General features: G+C 40.8%; 1 protein-coding gene across 9 annotated transcripts in view; it reads right to left on the bottom strand.

Moving 5' to 3' along the window:
* Window positions 1-19,890, bottom strand: part of LOC135517279 (histone-lysine N-methyltransferase 2C-like) — a 118,895-nt gene that overhangs the window by 77,943 nt on the left and 21,062 nt on the right. For all 9 annotated transcript variants that reach the window (XM_064941433.1, XM_064941427.1, XM_064941428.1 and 6 more), the window contains 3 exons: window positions 19,056-19,237; window positions 7,589-7,753; window positions 1,517-1,626 (listed from right to left, as the gene is read on the bottom strand). In XM_064941433.1, coding sequence (XP_064797505.1) covers window positions 1,517-1,626; window positions 7,589-7,753; window positions 19,056-19,237 — 457 coding nt within the window. The remainder of the gene's footprint in view (window positions 1-1,516; window positions 1,627-7,588; window positions 7,754-19,055; window positions 19,238-19,890) is intronic.

Here is a 19,890-nt window from a genome sequence, read left to right as displayed (position 1 = left end):
CCAACACATCTTGACCACCAAAGTCCATTTGATGTCACAATGCTGTCCAGTACTTTATAAATATCCTCTCATGTTGTCCTGGTTTGCAGAAGAGGATGTCTTCCTCAATTGACCCCCCATAAACGTAACGGACATATACCAGGAGCTGTGCAAGGCCCCCCACGTCTGTTGACTCATCTGGCTGTAAAGCATAGAATTCACGGGCTTGTATGCAAAGCAGTAATTGTTTCAAACCATCTCCTGCCATGTCACTGATGCGTCATGAAACAGTGTTGTTTGATGAAGGAATTGTCTGTAGTATTTTGGTCATTTCCCACAGCATTGCCCCAGCCTTATCCGCAGCAGCAAGAAGAATTAAGTCCTCCACAAATAGTACAGAGCTTGCCTGCCCTAGCCCTCGGTAGCTCACCATATAAGACACATATAGCCCCTTCTTATTAATGGCTTATTTTTCAAATGGGTATGTTTAGTTTCTAAATGTCTGCGCAAGAGTGAAGGTTTCCCGCAAGAGAGTAACGGTTAATGTGATTTGATGTTAATTATTTGACTAGGCTACCTGTATTGAACATTGTGTTATTTTACTGAACACTAGATGGTTGCATTTTATTCATGGCAGTGAAACGAGGCTACTCAGGCAAGAAGAAAACATCACCCAGATGTATAGCGCCATTGGAAAATCTAAATGGACTGTTTGAAAATGTGAATCACATTTTTATTTGACGTACCCAGACAGTATTGCGCGTACCCCAGTTTGGGAATAGTTGAGTTAAAGCAATGAATTTGTATCCTCTCTCGTCGGACTTTAGCTACATATTTAACTCCATGTTCTTCAAATCTGAAAATGTTGTGAAGCCACTCCCATTCTCAGTAGAATTGCATTATGAACGGAAATAGCGTCCACTGCACTGCTTGTATACTTTGTTTTCTGGCAAATGTCGTACGACATCCAGGAACTTTTGGTATACTAACTATATCCACACTACGACCAATAAGCATGCTACTCAATTTACAACACAAATAGTATGGTTAGTGCGGTTAGTATGAGTATTCGAACGCAGCTCTAGTTACTACAACTTGTCATGATGCAAAGGGGTGTATTTACAGCTATTCCACCAAATCGGCTGCCATTAATTTGATGAAGACAAGTGCACATTTTATATACAGTGGGGCAAAAAAAGTATTTAGTCAGCCACAAACTGTGCAAGTTCCGCCACTTAAAAAGATGAGAGAGGCCTGTAATTTTCATCATAGGTACACTTCAACTATGACAGACAAAATGAGGGAAAAACAATCCAGAAAATCACATTGTAGGATTTTTAATGAATTTATTTGCAAATTATGGTGGAAAATAAGTATTTGATCACCTACAAACAAGCAAGATTTCTGGCTCTCAGAGACCTGTAACTTCTTCAAGTTTTTCAAGTGCCCCACTGTAGCTATACACCTATTGTAAGGTATTGGCCTCATAATCATACACATAGCATTCACCGTGTGTGGGCTAGGTCTGGAGACTTACCCTGTGAAGGCAGAGCGTGCGTTCGACACATGGTGCAGTCAAAGCCATCATCCGCTGCATTCTCCACCTCCTCATCTGTGACCAGGCCCTGGCAGCAGGCATGGATCCACCTGACATGGGAAGGAGAAGATGATTAGATACATACATGATTAGATACATAGTTACATATGCACATTAAACGTGCAATTTAATGTCTATGTACACTACCGGTCAAAAGTTGGGACACACCTACTCATTCAAGGATTATTTATTTGTACTATTTCTACATTGTAGAATTTAGTGAAGACATCAAAACCACGAAATAACACATATGGAATCATGTAGTATCCAAAAATGTATATTTGAGATTCTTCAAATAGCCACCCTTTTCCTTGACAGCTGTGCACACTCTTGGCATTCTCTCAACCAGCTTGTCACCTAGAATGTATTTCAATTAACAGGTGTGTCTTCTTAATTTGTGGAATTTCTTTCCTTAACTTCTCTAGGGTAGGGGGCAGCATTTGGAATTTTGGATGAAAAGCATGCCCAAATTAAACAGCTTTCTACTCAGGCCCAGAAGATAGGATATGCATATAATTAGTAGATTTGGATAGAAAACACTAAAGTTTCCAAAACTGTTCAAATAATGTCAGTGAGTATAACAGAACTGATTTGGCAGGAAAACATCTGAGAAAAATCCATTTAGGAAGTAGGAATTTTTTGTGTGTATAGTTTTTTATTCAATGCCATTACAGTATCCATTGACTGAGTACTCAAATTGCAGTTCCTATGCCTTCCACTAGATGTCAACAGTCTTTAGAAATTGTTTCAGGCTTGTATTCTGAAAATTAGTGAGTAAGAGCAGTCTGAATGAGTGGACCCTGCCGTGTCACAGAGCTTTTTCATGCGTGCGACCAGAGAGAGTGCCTTTCTTGTTTACCTTTTATATTGACAACGTTATTGTCAGGTTGAAATATTATAGATTATTTAGGCTAAAAACAACCTGAGGATTGAATATAAACATCGTTTGACATGTTTCTACGAACTTTATGGATACAATTTGGATTTGTTGCCTGCATGTCTGCCTGTTGTGACTGCGTTTGAGCCTGTGGATTACTGAAGAAAATGCGAACAAAACTGAGGTTTTCAGATATAAAGAGAGACTTTATCGAACAAAGGGAACATTTATTGAATAAATTAATGTCTTCTGAGTGCCACCATATGAAGATCATCAAAGGTAAGGGATTAATTTTATCTCTATTTCTGACTTGTGTAACTCTTCTACTTGGCTGGTTACTGTTTGTAATGATTTGTCTGCTGGGCTATGTTCTCAAATAATCGTATATGCTTTCGCTGTAAAGCATTTTTAAAAATCTGACACCGTGGTTGGATTCACAAGAAGTTAATCTTTAAACCAATGACAAATAGTTGTATCTTTTCTGAATTTTTATAATGAGTATTTCTGTATTTGAATTTGGCGCTCTGCAATCTCACTGGATGTTTGCCAGGTTGGACGCTGGCATCCCACATAACCTAGAGAGGTTAATGCGTGTGAGCCAATCAGTTGTTTTGTGACAGGGTAGAGGGGTATACATGAGACAGCCATATTTGGTAAAAGACTCCATATTTGGTAAAAGAAGTCCATATTATGTCAAGAACAGCTCAAATAAGGAAAGAGAAATGAACGTCCATCATTACTTTAACCTCTTACATCTATGGGGGCGCTATTTCATTATTGGATAAAAAAACGTGCCGTTTTAAGCGCAATATTTTGTCACAAAAAGATGCTTGACTATGCATATAATTGACAGCTTTGGAAAGAAAACACTCTGACGTTTCCAAAACTGCAAAGATATTGTCTGTGAGTGCCCCAGAACTGATGCTACAGGCGAAACCAAGATGAAACTTCAAACAGGAAATGAGCAGGATTTTTGAGGCTCTGTTTTTCATTGTCTCCTTATATGGCTGTGAATGCAAGAGGAGTGAGTCAACCCTTTCTGTCGTTTCCCCAAGGTGTCTGCAGCATTGTGACGTATTTGTAGGCAGATCATTGGAAGATTGACCATAAGAGACCACATTTACCAGGTGTCCGCCCGGTGTCCTGCGCCGAAATTGGTGCGCAAAAGTCAGCTGCCAGTATTTTTCCATGGGATTCAGAGAGGAAAGCAAGCTTCCACGAACGATATATCAATGAAGAGATATGTGAAAAAACACCTTGAGGATTGATTCTAAACAGCGTTTGCCGTGTTTCAGTCGATATTATGGAGCTAATTTGGAAAAAAGTTCGCCGTTTTGATGACTGAATTTTTGTTTTTTTTTGGTACCCAAACGTGATGTACAAAACGGAGCGATTTCTCCTACACAAAGAATCTTTCAGGAAAAACTGAACATTTGCTATGTAACTGAGAGTCTCCTCATTGAAAACATCCGAAGTTCTTCAAAGGTGAATTATTTTATTTGAATCCTTTTCTGGTTTTTGTGCAAATGTTGCCCGCTAAATGCTACGCTAAATGCTACGCTAAATGCTACGCTAGCTATCAATACTCTTACACAAATGCTTGTTTTGCTATGGTTCAAAAGCATATTTTGAAAATCTGAGATGACAGTGTTGTTAAGAAAAGGCTAAGCTTGAGAGATAGCATATTTATTTCACTTCATTTGCGATTTTCATAAATCGTTAACGTTACGTTATGCTAATGAGCTTGAGGCTATAACTGGATACAGGGTTTTTTTCATAGCCAAACGTGAACAAAACGGAGCGATTTGTCCTACACAAATAATATTTTTTGAAAAACGGAATATTTGCTATCTAACTGAGTCTCCTCATTGAAAACATCTGAAGTTCTTCAAAGGTAAATGATTTTATTTGAATGGTTTTCTTGTTTTTGTGAAAATGTTGCTGGCTGAATTCTAGGCTTATAGCTATGCTAGCTATCAATACTCTTACACAAATGCTTGTTTAGCTATGGTTGAAAAGCATATTTTGAAAATCTGAGATGACAGTGTTGTTAACAAAAGTCTAAGCATGAGAGCAAATATATTTATTTCATTTAATTTGCGATTTTCATGAATAGTTAACGTTATGCTAATGAGCTTGAGGCTATAAATAGGATCCCGGATCCGGGATTGCTCGACGCAAGAAGTTAACTTCTTGGATATAGGGGGCGCTATTTTAATTTTTGGTTGAAAAACGTTCCCGTTTTAAACAAGATATTTTGTCACGAAAAGATGCTCGACTATGCATATAATTGACAGCTTTGGAAAGAAAACACTGACGTTTCCAGAACTGATGTTACAGAAAAAAATCCAGATAAAAATTCAATCAGGAAGTGCCGCATTTTTTGAAACCGCCTCATGCCAATGACTCCTTATATGGCTGTGAATGGGCCACGAATGAGCTTAGGCTTTCTGTCGCTTCCCCAAGGTGTCGACAGCATTGTGACGTATTTGTAGGCATATCATTGGAAGATTGACCATAAGAGACTACATCTACCAGGTGGTCGCTTGGTGTCCCCCGTCGCAATTATTGCGTAATCTCCAGCTGCAGTACTTCTGATGAGAAGCCCACTGCCACCACTGATAGATTATCGAATAGATATGTGAAAAACACCTTTAGGATTGATTCTAAACAACGTTTGCCATGTTTCTGTCGATATTATGGAGCTAATTTGGAAAAAAGTTTGCCGTTGTAAGTGACTGCATTTTCCGGTCTTTTTCTTAGCCAAACGTGATGAACAAAACGGAGCTATTTCGTCTACACAAATAATATTTTTGGGAAAAATTTACATTTGCTATCGAACTAAGAGTCTCGTCATTGAAAACATCCGAAGTTCTTCAAAGGTAAATTATTTTATTTGAATGCTTTTCTTGTTTTTGTGAAAATGTTGCCTGCTGAATGCTAGGCTTAATGCTATACTAGACATCAATACTCTTACACAAATGCTTGTGTAGCTTTGGTTGAAAAGCATATTTTGAAAATCTGAGATGACAGTGTTGTTAACAAAAGGCTAAGCTTGTGTTTGAATATATTTATTTAATTTGCGATTTTCATGAATAGGAAACGTTGCGTTATGGTAATGGGTTTGAGGCTATGATTACGCTCCCGGATATGGGATTGCTCTTCGCTAGAGGTTAAGACATGAAGGTCAGTCAACACAGAACATTTCAAGAACTTTGAAAGCTTCTTCAAGTGCAGTAGCAAAAACCATCAAGCGCTATGTTAAACTGGCTCTCATGAGGACCGTGTCGAGTCTTTGGCATCATTAAATTGAAGACTTATTTTATCAAACCAATTCTCTGTAATTGTAATTAATTAATTGTAAATGTAATTAACTAGGAAGTCAGGGCACCAAGGAAAATGTTCAGATTACAAAGTTATAATTTTCCTAACATAACTTTTCAGATATTTTAATATCTGATCAATTAGTCTTCTAATTAATGAATTCCTCTTTCGTCGCATTCCCAACGTTGTAAATTGTTGGATATCTGCACGAACCCAGCCTTTACTATGAATCATCAATACACCAATTGTCTTAATCATTTATTTACTAACTAAATAATCACAGAAATGTATAAACAAACAAACAGTAAATATGATTACATGGAAATGATAGGGGAGGCTCCCTAGTTGCTAAACCGATATGATGGCTTGGTAGATAAAGGAAAGTGGGTGTGGACTGAGAAGGGCGGGAAAGACCAAAGTCACTACACAGGATAATTTATATTGATTGAAATGCTAATCCTTTGCACATGAATGCTCAGGCATTTCGGGAATAATTGCAATCAATATATATTTACGCTCAGTGTGTCGTTGTGATCTCTTTTGGAATCGTCCGTCTTTCTGCTAATGTTCATCTGATCGTCTCTCTGCTTCCACGAAGTCTCTCAAGGTTAGAATGGATACCTCAGAGCACTATTCAGAAATGTTCCTACACAATAGATATTTCAGCGGTTGTCGGCCCTCGCATCACAGGTCGACAGTTTCAAGCTGCAGACTAGTAAGTAGTACCGAAGATTTGCTCTTATTCTGTCGGTATCGATAGTCTCAGAGTTTAACCATTTCCACCTGTGTAGCCATTGCTCACACGTGGTTTGGTTAGGAATTCAACAACCATTAAAACCTTAGCTTATACTGAGGTTTTTGTGGTCTCTACTCAAACCTTCGCCCCCTCTGTGGTCTGAAGTGGGGGTTTTCAGGAGGGGGAGGTATTCGTAACAGTAGAAATGGGCTCTCCCATGAGCCAGATTATGTCTGTGCTCACGGGGGCGGGCCGATGACTTAGTTAAACTTTGAAGGGAATACAATTCTCTCACATTAACTGTTCAACATCACCTTACATAATTTCACAAATAGTTTTATCTTTACTCATTCATTTTCTACATTGTCCTTTGACAGCTCTTTGGTCTTGGCCATAGTGGAGTTTGGAGTGTGACTGTTTGAGGTTGTGAACAGGTGTCTTTTATACTGATAACAAGCTCAAACAGGTGCCATTAATACAGGTAACGAGTGGAGGACAGAGGAGCCTCTTAAAAAGAAGTTACAGGTCTGTGAGAGCCAGAAATCTTGCTTGTTTGTAGGAGACCAAATACTTATTTTCCACCATAATTTGCAAATAAATTCATTAAAATCCTACAATGTGATTTTCTGGATTTTTTTCCCTCATTTTGTCTGTCATAGTTGAAGTGTACCTATGATGAAAATTACAGGCCTCTCATCTTTTTAAGTGGGAGAACTTGCACAATTGGTAGCTGACAAAATACTTTTTTGCCCCACTGTATGTCATGCAAATTGAACATATACAAGTGTAAATACAGAGAGAGACAGGTGCACATAGACACATAAACAAGCACTTAGCTACGCACTCAAACAGACTCCGATATGCATTAACCCGTTTGCTACAGCAACGATACGTTCTGTCCCATCAAGCCTTACGATGAGTAAATGACACCGTAGTAGATCTTTGGACTGTTTCCTTTGTCAAACTGGACGCTGGCTGCCAACATGCCATATCTACACAGTGTTGCCAGGTCCTAGTGTCACCCAATCATTCTCAGGTGGTGAATGGCCTGGCAGAGAGAGAGAACGCTGCTCACCTGTCACACTGGCGGCACTGCACGATGAGCTCGTCCTCACGGTAGCTGCGCATGCACATTGGGCATGATGCCAGGCTGGCACAGGGGCCGCACTGGGTGTAGTTGTTCTGCCAGTCACACCTCATGCCGGGGGAGGTGGCACCGCACTGGGTACAGGAGACACACCTATGGCAGGTGAGAGAGAGGGTGGCATGAGTGGGCGATGCTAAGCAGGGGTGAAACACAATCGCAATAGCAGCGTCTCCTGTATATCTAGCATACCTCCCAACACAGAGAGAGTCCAAAGATAAAGCACTTGTATCACACACATACAGTGCCTTTACAAAGTATTCACACCCCTTGACTTATTCCACATTTTGTTGTGACAGCCTGAATTCAAAATGGATTGAATAGATGTTTTTCCTCACCCATCTACATACAGTACAATACCCAATAATGACAAAGTGAAGACATGTTTTTAGAAATGTTTGCAAATGTATTGAAAATGAAATACCTCATTAACAAAAGTATTCACACCCGAGTCAATCATTTGTAGAAGCACCTTTGGCGGCGATTACAGATTTGAGTCGTCTTGGGTATGTTTGTATCATCTTTGCACATTTGGATTGGGGGATTTTGTCCCATTCTTCTTTGCAGATATTCTCATGTGCTGTTAAGTTCGATGGGGAGTGGCGGTGAATAACAATCTTCATGTCTTACCACAGATTTTCAAAAGGGACTTGGGCATTTTTGTTCGGATGCCATTTCAGCGTTGCTTTGGCTGTCAGCTTGGGGTCATTGTCCTGTTGAAACTAGAGGTCGACCGATTATGACATTTCAACGCGATACCGATACCAATTATTGGAGGACCAAAAAAAGCCAATACCGATTAAAATCGGACGATTTTTTTGTATATACATTTGTAATAATGACAATTACAGCAATACTGATTGAACACTTATATTTTAACTTAATAATACATCAGTAAAATCAATTTAGTCTCAAAGAAATAATGAAACGTTCAATTTGGTATAAATAATGCAAAAACAAAGTGTTGGAGAAGAAAGTAAAAGTGCAATATTTTCCATGTATAAAAAGCTCAAATATAAAGCAAGTTCCTTGCTCAGAAAATGAGAACATATGAAACCTGGTGGTTCCTTTTAACATGGTATTCCCAGGTAAGAAGTTTTAGATTGTCGTTATTATAGGACTATTTCTCTCTATACCATTTGTATTTCATATACCTTTGACTATTGGATGTTCTTATAGGCACTATAGCATTGCCAGCCTTATCTCGGGAGCGATAGGCTTGAAGTCATAAACAACGCAATACTTGAAGCTCAGCGAAGAGCTGCTGGCAAATGCAGGAAAGTGCTGTTTGAATGAATGCTTACGAGTCTGCTGCTGCTTACCACTGCTCAGTCAGACTGCTCTATCACATCATAGACTTAATTATAATATAATAACAAACAGAAATGCAAGCCTTAGGTCATTAATATGGTCAAATCCGGAAACTATAATTTTGAAAAAAAAAAGTTTATTCTTTCAGTGAAATACGGAACCGTTACGTATTTTATCAAACAGGTGGCATCCCTAAATCTAAATATTGCTGTTACATTGCAAAACCTTCAATGTTATGTCATAATTATGTACAATTCTGGCAAATTAATTACGGTATTTGTTAGAAAGAAATGGTCTTCACACAGTTCGCAACGAGCCAGGCAGCCCAAACTGCTGCATATACCCTGACTCTGCTTGCACAGAACGCAAGAGAAGTGACACAATTTCCCTAGTTAAAATAAATTCATGTTAGCAGTATTAACAATATTAACTAAATACGAAGGCTTAAAAATATACTTGTGTATTGAATTTAAGAAAGGCATTGATGTTTATGGTTAGGTACACATTGGTGCAACGACAGTGCTTTTTTCGCAAAAGCGCTTGTTAAATCATCACCCGTTTGGCGAAGTAGGCTATGATTCGATGATAAATTAACAGGCACCTCATCGATTATATGCAACGCAGGACAAGCTAGATAAACTAGTAATATCATCAACCATGTGTATTTAACCAGTGATTGTTCAAATGGATTGTTTTTTATAATATGTTTAATGCTAGCTAGCAACTTACCTTGGCTCCTTGCTGCACTCGCGCAACAGGTAGTCAGCCTGCCACGCAGTCTACTCATAGAGTGCAATGTAATTGGTCACAATCGGAGTCCAAAAATGCCGATAGTTATGAAAACTTGAAATCGGCACTAATTAAATCGGCCATTCCGATCAATCGGCCGAACTCTAGTTGAAACATAAGTCTAAGGTCATTTGCACTCTGAAGCAAGTTCTCATTAAGAATTTGCCTGTATTTGGCTCCATTCATTGTTCCCTCTATCCTTACCAGTCTCGCAGTCCGTGCTGCTGAAAAGCATCCCCATATCTTTATTCTGCAACCACCATGCTTCCCGGTAGGAATGGTGTTAGACGGGTGATGAGCTGTGCCTGATTTTCTCCAGACATGGCGTTTTGAATTCAGGCTAAAGAGTTGCATTTTGGTCTCAAACCAGAGAATATTTTTCCTTATTCTTTTGGTTTTTCTGCAAATTCCAGGAATGCTGTCATGTGCCAATTTCTCAGTAGTGGCTTACATCTGGCCACTCTCCAATAAAGCCCAGATTGGTGAAGTTCTGTAGACTAACTCAGCCAAGGAATTCTGTAGTTCTGTCAGAGTGGTGATTGAGTTCCTTGTCACCTCTCCCTGAACAAGGTCCTTCTTGCCCGGTTTCTCAGTTTGGTCGGCCGGCCAGCTCTAGACAGAGTCTGGGTAGTTCCATATTTTTTCAATTTCCCAATGATGGAGACCACTGTGTTCTTGGAATGTTTCAACACTCTATAAATTCTTGAAAACCCTTCCCCAGAGCCAGTGCATTTGGTAAGTATTAAGACTTTTTCCACATTTCGTTATGTTACAGCCTTATTCTAAAATGGATTAAATAAAATTAAAAATCCTCAATCGACACACAATAACCCATGACATAGTGACAAACAGGTTTTTAGAAATGTTTGCAAATGTTAATTACATAAGTATTCAGACCCTTTGCTATGAGACTCGAAATTGAGCTCAGGTGCATCCTGTTTCCCTGGATCACACTTGGTTTCTACAACTTGATTGGAGTCAACCTGTGGTAAATTCAACTGATTGGACATGATATGGAAAGGCACACACCAGTCTATATAAGGCCTACAACATTGTTGGTCCCCAAAAACACAGTGGCCTCCATCATTCCTAAATGGAAGAAGTGTGGAACCACAGTCTTCCTAGAGCAAATTGAGCCATTGTGGAAGAAGGGCCAAGAACCTGATGGTCATTCTGACAGAGCTCCTGAGTACCTCTGTGGAGATGAGAGGACCTTCCAGAAGCATAACCATCTCTGCAGCACTCCACCAATCAGGCCTTTATGGTAAAGTGGCCAGACGGAAGCCCTCCTCTGTAAAAGGCACATGACAGCCTGTATGGAGCTTGCCAAAAGGTACCTAAATGACTCTCAGATCATGAGAAACAAGATTCTCTGGTCTGATAAAACCAAGATTTAACTTATTGGCCTGAATGCCAAGCGTCACATCTGGAGGAAACCTGGCACCATACTTACGGTGAAGCATGGTGGTGGCAGCATCATGCTGTGGGTATGTAATTTAGCGGCAGGGACTGGGAGACTAGTCAGGATTGATGGAAAGATGAACGGAGCAAAGTACAGAGAGATCTTTGATGAAATCCTGCTCCAAAACACTCAGGACCTCAGACTGGGGCGAAGATTCAACTTCCAACATGACAACGACCCTAAGCACACAGCCAAGACAACGCAAGAGTGACTTTGGGACAAGTCTCAATGTCCTTGAACCAATTGAACATCTCTGGAAAAACCTGAAAATAGGTGTGCAGCGATGTCCCCCATACAAACCAGACAGAGCTTGAGAAGATCTGCAGAGAAGAATGGGAGAAACTCCCCAAATACAGGTGTGCCAAGCTTGTAGCGTCATACCCAAGAAGACTCAAAGCTGTAATCACTGCCAAAGGTGCTTCAAAGTAAAGTGTCTGAATACTTATGTAAATATAATATTTCAGGTTTTTTTTATAAGTTTGCAAAACATTTTTAAACAGTTTTTATTTTGTCATTCTGGGGTATTGTATGTAGATTGATGAGGGGGAAAAACTACTTAATCCATTTTAGAATAAGGCTGTAATGTAACAAAATGTGCAAAAAAATAAAGAGGTCTGAATACTTTCTGAATGCACCGTGTATGCCTCATCACAATTCTAGCTCGAAGATCTACAGACAGTTCCTTGGACTTCATGATATAGTTTATGCTCTGACATGCACTGTGAATTGTGGGACCTTATATAGACAGGTGAGTTTCATTCTAAATCATGTCCAAACAATTAAATTGGCCACAGGTCAAATTGTAGTGGCATCTCAAGGATGATCAAAAGAAATTGCATGTACCTGAGCTCAATTTGGAGTGTCATAAAGGGATGTCAATATATATTTCTGTCTTTCATTTTCAATAAATGTGCAAACATTTCTAAAAACATGTTTTCACTGTCATTATGAGGAATTGTGTTTACATGGGTGAGAAAATAATCCATTTAGAATTCAGGCAAAATGAGGAATAAGCCAATACTTTCTGAAGGCAGTGTAAATACTGTGTAAATACAGTGTAAATACTGTTCATCCAAGCAAACCTGAGGGTAAACAGACACACAAACCTACTATAAACTCCAAAATAACCCACTACAGTTACGCTATCTGATATATACCACACACACTTCTTAAGTGTGTGTGTGTGTGTGTGTGTGTGTTTGGATCATCCACCTTGAAAAGAGCTGCCCTAAAAATAAATATATGTCACTGGCGGGGCTCCAAGGAAAGTCCTGAATGAATGAGTCTCGCTGCAGTGTCAACAGAGTGTTGTTTGACTGGGGATTAGGGACTGATGTTACGCCTAATATGGGGGAAATCCCTCCCTATCAGGGCTGAAAACAGCTGCTACAGATCAACAACATGTGACAGAGAGAGAGGGAAAGAGAGAGAAAACAATGTTGATGTTCAGTGGTGGGAGTGTAGATAGTTGGCAAGAATATATGAGAGCGAGACGCAGAGAGAGAGCGAGACGCAGAGAGAGTGACTAATGCCCAAACACTTGGCATGCATTGGAGTTGTTGTCAGTGGACAGACTAGGGTCCCCAGCCACATCACAATACACACAGGCACAAATGACCTGAGGACCCAGCAGGAAAGGGTGGCCACAGCGCAAGGGAGTGATTGAAAAAGCTTCTTCCACTTTCCCCAATGCACAAGTGGTCATCTCTATCCTGCTACCACAAAAATAATTACACCATGCCACCACACAGCGGGTGAATGAAAGCGTTTTGCAAGACTGTGCCTCAAAACCTAAATGTCTACCTGGCCCACCACCCCACCCTCAACTTGAACAGCCTTTACGACCAGGTCAACCTCGACCATGCACCAATCCCAACTTTTGCCAGGACCCTGAAGGACGTCACCCTCAACCGTAGCCCCAGAACCTCACACAGGAGCAACGGACACCCTCCCAGACTTGCAAGACCCCTCCTGAACGACCTGCATCAAGAGAACACACAAAGAGGACCTACACCCAGAACACAGCATCACCAGCCACACCCCAACCAGATAAGACCACCCCAAGCAAACCCTGGCCACACCCTATAAAGGCCAATGCATATCAGACCTGTGTCCCTTCTGCCCACCCCATGCACCCCGCCACTGCAGCACGGACCTCAACATGACAGCAGGACATATGCCCAGGCCGGGAGCAGCGCAACAGGCCCAAGCCCACTATTTACACCTGCCCAAGCCGCATCCTGTGACCTAAGATGTACATAACTGATGCTCTGCTCACACCTACTGTGATGGTCCAGGCCTAAACTACACAAAAACACCACTAGACACTATGGAACACAAAGCTTTTACAATCTCATCCTGGAATATACAAGGTCTGAGGTCATCTGCCTTTGGCCTAAAGAGCATGAAGCCAGACTTCATCAAAGAAATTGGAAATACAGACATTGTCAACCTAAAATAAACATGGTAGGAGACTTGCCCTCTAGGTTACAAAGAGCTGGTAGTCCCATCCACCAAACTACCAGGTATGAAACAGGGAAAAGACATAGTTGGTATGCTAATTTGGTAAAGAGCAGACCGAACCCACTATTAATTAGTCAATACAGGAACATTTTACATCTGGTTAGAAATGTCCTCACGGGTGCTGCCTATATCCCCCCTAATAAAATCCACATACTTTAACGATGACAAGGTCTCCATCTTCGAGGGGGAGATCAACAATTTCCAGGCCCAGGGACATGTACGAGTCTGTTACGACCAAAATGCCAGAACTGGACAAGAACCTGACACCCTCAGCACACAGGGGGACAAACACCTACAGTTGAAGTCAGAAGTTTACATACAGTCGTTTTTCAACCACTCTACAAATTTCTTGTTAACAAACTACAGTTTTGGCAAGTCTGTTAAGACAGCTACTTTGTGTATGACACAAGTAATTATTCCAACAAATGTTTACAGAAAGATTATTTCTGGCTTTAGATTATGATGTCATGGCTTTAGAAGCTTCTGATAGGCTAATTGACATCATTTGAATCAATTGGAGGTGTACCTGCAGATGTATTTCAAGGCCTACCTTCAAACTCAGTGCCTCCTTGCGTGACATCATTGGAAAATCAAAAGAAATCAGCCAAGACCTCAGAATTTATTTTTATTTTTATATCTCCACAAGTCTGGTTCATCCTTGGGAGCAATTTCCGAACGCCTATGCAAGTATAAACACCATAGGACAAGGGTGCCTTCATACCGCTCAGGAAGGAGACACATTCTGTCTCCTAGAGATGAACGTACTTTGGTGAGAAAAGTGCAAATCAATCCCAGAAAAACAGCAAAGGACCTTGTGAAGATGCTGGAGGAAACAGGTAAAAAGTATCTATATCCACAGTAAAACGAGTCCTATATTGACATAATCTGAATGGCCGCTCAGCAAGAAAGTAGCCACTACTCCAAAACCGCCATAAAAAAGCCAGACTTCGGTTTGCAACTGCAAATGGAGACAAAGATCACACTTTTTTGAGAAATGTCCACTGGTCTGATGAAACAAAAATATAACTGTTTGGCAATAATGACCATCGTTATGTTTGGAGGAAAAGTGGGGGGGGGGGGCTTGCAAGCTGAAGAACACAATCCCAACAGTGAAGCACAGGGGTGACAGTATCATGTTGTGGGGATGCTTTGCTGCAGGAGGGACTGGTGAACTTCACAAAATAGATGGCAACATGAGGTAGGAAAATATGTGGATATATTGAAGCAACATCTCAAGACATCAGTCAGGAAGTTAAAGCTTGGTCGCAAATGGGTTTTCCAAATGGACAATGACCCCAAGCATGCTTCCAAAGTTGTGGCAAAATGGCTTAAGGACAACAAAGTCAAGGTATTGGAGTGGCCATCACAAAGCCCTGGCCTCAATTCTATAGAACATTTGTGGGCAAAACTGAAAAGGCGTGTGCGAGCAAGGAGGCCTAGAAACCTTGACTCAGTTACATCAGCTCTGTCAAGAGGAATGGGCCAAAATTCACCCAACTTATTGTGAGAGGTTTGTGGAAGGCTACCCGAAACGTTTGACCCAAGTTAAACAATTTAAAGGCAATGCTACCAAATACTAATTGAGTGTAACTTCTGACCATTTAAGAATGCGATGAAAGAAATAAAAGCTGAAATAAATCATGCTCTCAACTATTATTCTGACATTTCACATTCTTAAAATAAAGTATTGATCCTAACTGACCTAAGACAGGGAATTTTTACTAGGATTAAATGTCAAGGATTGGAAAAACTGAGTTTAAATGTATTTGGCTAAGGTGTATGTAAACTTCCGACTTCAACTGTACCTGGAGGTGACAGCAATCCCTCCCCCATATGCCTCCATAGACAACATAACCAACAAAAATGCATCACAACTCTGTCGGACACTGGGTATGTACATAGTCAATGGCAGGCTTCGACGGGACTCCTATAGCAGGTACACCTACAGCTCATCTCTTGGCAGTAGTACTGTATCCTACTTTATCACTGATCTCAACCCAGAGTCTCTCAGAGCGTTCACAGTCAGCCCACTGACACCCCTATCAGATCACAGCAAAATGCACACTCTATTTGAACAGAGCTATGGTCAATCACGAGGAATTATAGCCAAAGGAACTGAATCATATTAAGACATGCTATAGATGGAAGGAAAGAAAGTAGTGTTAAAAACTTGCCAAAAAACTATTAGGCAACAACAAAGTCAATCCCTTTTAGACAACTTCCTGGACAAAATGTTTCACTGTAATAATGAATGTGTAAACTTGTCAGTAGACAACCTAAAACAGTATATTTGACCTCTCAGCTTCCCTATCAAATCTAAACATTTCTAGCAGACAACCTAAAAACAATGACAAATGGTTTGATGAAGAATGCAAAAAAAGAAGAAATTGAGAAACCTATCCAACAACCAAAAACATAGAGACCCAGAAAACTTGAGCATATGCCTTCACTACGGTGAATCACTAAAACAATACAGAAATACACTACGGAAAAAGAAAAGACCGCATATTAGAAATCAGCTCAATATAATTGAAGAATCCATATAATCTTCCGAGAAAATTGGAAAACACTAAACAAAAAACAACACGAAGCGTTATCTATCCAAAATGGCAATGGATAAACCACTTCTCTAATCTTTTTGCTCTATAACAAAGAACAAACACCAAAAACATATACAGTGGGGAGAACAAGTATTTGACACACTGCCGATTTTGCAGGTTTTCCTACTTACAAAGCATGTAGAGGTTTTTATCATTTTTATCATAGGTACACTTCAACTGTGAGAGATGGAATCTAAAACAAAAATCCAGAAAATAACATTGTATGATTTTTAAGTAATTCATTTGCATTTAATTGCATAAGTATTTGATACATCAGAAAAGCAGAACTTAATATTTGGTACAGAAACCTTTGTTTGCAATTACAGAGATCATATGTTTCCTGTAGTTCTTGACCAGGTTTGCACACACTGCAGCAGGGATTTTGGCCCACTCCTCCATACAGACCTTCTCCAGATCCTTCAGGTTTCGGGGCTGTCGCTGGGCAATACGAACTTTCAGCTCCCTCCAAAGATTTTCTATTGGGTTCAGGTCTGGAGACTGGCAAGGCCACTCCAGGACCTTGAGATGCTTCTTACAGAGCCACTCCTTAGTTGCCCTGGTTGTGTGTTTCGGGTCGTTGTCATGCTGGAAGTCCCAGCCATGACCCATCTTCAATGCTCTTACTGAGGGAAGGAAGTTGTTGGGCAAGATCTCGCGATACATGGCCCCATCCATCCTCCCCTCAATATAGTGCAGAAAAGCATCCCCAAAGAATGATGTTTCCACCTCCATGCTTCACGGTTGGGATGGTGTTCTTGGGGTTGTACTCATCCTTCTTCTTCCTCCAAACACGGCGAGTGGAGTTTAGACCAAAAAGCTCTATTTTTGTCTAATCAGACCACATGACCTTCTCCCATTCCTCCTCTGGATCATCCAGATGGTCATTGGCAAACTTCAGACGGGTCTGGACATGCGCTGACTTGAGCAGGGGGACCTTGCATGCGCTGCAGGATTTTAATCCATAACGGCGTAGTGTGTAACTAATGGTTTTCTGTGAGACTGTGGTCCCAGCTCTCTTTAGGTCATTGACCAGGTCCTGCCGTGTAGTTCTGGGCTGCTCCCTCACCTTCCTCATGATCATTGATGCCCCACCAGGTGAGATCTTGCATGGAGCCCCAGACCAAGGGTGATTGACTGTCATCCAGAACTTCTTCCATTTTCGAATAGTTGCACCAACGGTTGTTGCCTTCTCACCAAGCTGCTTGCCTATTGTCCTGTAGCACATCCCAGCCTTGTGCAGGTCTACAATTTTATCCCTGATGTCCTTACACAGCTCTCTGGTCTTGGCCATTGTGGAGAGGTTGGAGTCTGTTTGATTGAGTGTGGGGACAGGTGTCTTTTATACCGGTAACGAGTTCAAACAGGTGCAGTTAATACAGGTAATGAGTGGAGAACAGGAGGGCTTCTTAAAGAAAAACTAACAGGTCTGTGAGAGCCGGAATTCTTACTGGTTGGTAGGTGATCAAATAATGATGTCATGCAATAAAATCCTAATTAATTACTTAAAAACCATACAATGTGATTTTCTGGATTTTTGTTTTAGATTCCGTCTCTCACAATTGAAGTTTACCTATGAAAAAAATTACAGACCTCTACATGCTTTGTAAGTAGGAAAACCTGCAAAATTGGCAGTGTATCAAATACTTCTTCTCCCCACTGTACATGATCAAATACAAATCTCACAATAAACTATTGAAGACTACCAGAACCCACTGGATTCTCCAATTACATTGAATGAACTACAGGACAAAATACAAACGCTCCAACCCAAAAAGGCCTGTGGGGTTGATGGTATCCTACATGAAATGATAAAATATACAGACAACAAATTACAATTCGCTATACTTAACATCATCCTTAGCTCTGGCATCTTCCCTAATATTTGGAACTAAGGACTGATAACCCCAATCCACAAAAGTGGAGACAAATTTGACCCCAGTAACTACCGTGGGATATGCATCAACAGCAACCTTGGGAAAAGCACCTGCATTATCATTAACAGTATCATTAACATTATAATTAACAGTATACTAGTACATTTCCTCAGTGAAAACAAAGTACTGAACAAATGTCAAGTTGGCTTTTTACCAAATTACCATAAGACAGACCACGTATTCACCCTGCACACCCCAATTGACAAACAAAACAAAGGCAAAGTTTTCTCATGCTTTGTTGATAAAAAAAAAGGTTGACTCAATTTGGCTATACAAATGGATGGAAACTGGTGTTTCCATTATAGGACATTATAAAATCCATGTACATAAACAAGTGTGTGGTTAAAATTAGCAGAAAAAACATGTCTTTCCACAGGGCCGGGGGTGAGACAGGGATGCAGCTTAAGCCCCAACCTCTTCACATATATCTCAGAGACAGAGACGCAGAGAGAGCGAGAGAGAGAGAGTCGTGGAGAGAGAGAGAGAGACGCAGAGAGAGAGAGACGCAAAAAGAGCGAGAGAGAGATGCAAAAAGAGCGAGAGAGAGACGCAAAAAGAGCGAGAGAGACGAAGAGAAGAGAGCGAGACGCATGGATGAGAAGACACATTATAGAGATGGTGAGATAACAGATGAGATTCTAAGGGAAAGAATAGAAAAACACAAAACATCTTAATTCTAAAAACATTTGACAGCATCATTGGTGCAGCCAGACAAGCTCTGATGCTTTGATTGGCTGTGCTGTGCTCTGTAATTAGCAGCAGTCACGACATATACACACCACTTGCACTTCCAGCTGCCCTTCGGCACCGTCTGCAGGGGTGGGTCCAGGCAGTATGTGTGGTAGCTGATGTCACAGTTGTCACACAGCAGCAGGCGGCCTGGGTCGCTGGCCTGGCCGCACGCCTCGCACACCGTGCACTCCAGACAGCGCCAGCCTTTACTCAGCACCACCCGGGTGATCTGGTGGCACAGGGGGGTGCAAAGGTTAGAGAGGGGTTAAAGGGGCAGAGCAGGGATAGGAATCCCCTTTAAGGTCCATTTCATTGGAGCATATTGACTACTGGCTGTATGTTCTATATTTACATAGTAGGGGAATAATCAAATCTAGTTCCCAGCAGCACATCTTCCAGGTTAAAGGTCATTGGTGAGCTATTTGTCAAAGGGATGCACCGGTATCTATTAGCCAATAGACCATGGATGCAGAGGGAGGATCAAACCAATTGAGAGAAAGACCCTCCACCCTCACAATTATGTGCTGAAAGCCAGACAACAAATACCATAACAAGCTGACGTTGGTGGAACATGGGTGGATTTCCACTTGCATGGTTTAGCCACCCAGATTATCTCCATTAAATGTTTTTTTATTTCAGTACTCAAATCTAGGTGAGGTATTTAGAGACTGCATAGTAAACTGTTACCCAATATCATTACCCAATTACTCCTAAATGTATCATGGGCTTACTTATAAACACCACTTTCTGCCAGTAGGCCGCCAATTCCATTGGATCCAGCAGACCGAAATGGATGCCAAAAAAAAAAGACTTATTCTCACCATGTTGTCAATAACAGGTACATCTCTCTTTTACTAGCCTTGTAATAAAAATAAATACAAA

This window comes from Oncorhynchus masou, chromosome 28, assembly GCF_036934945.1.
Source record: "Oncorhynchus masou masou isolate Uvic2021 chromosome 28, UVic_Omas_1.1, whole genome shotgun sequence".
Classification (NCBI taxonomy): Eukaryota; Metazoa; Chordata; class Actinopteri; order Salmoniformes; family Salmonidae; genus Oncorhynchus; species Oncorhynchus masou.
Note: the sequence above shows the minus strand (reverse complement) of the source record. Positions and strands in the feature narration are given on the sequence as shown.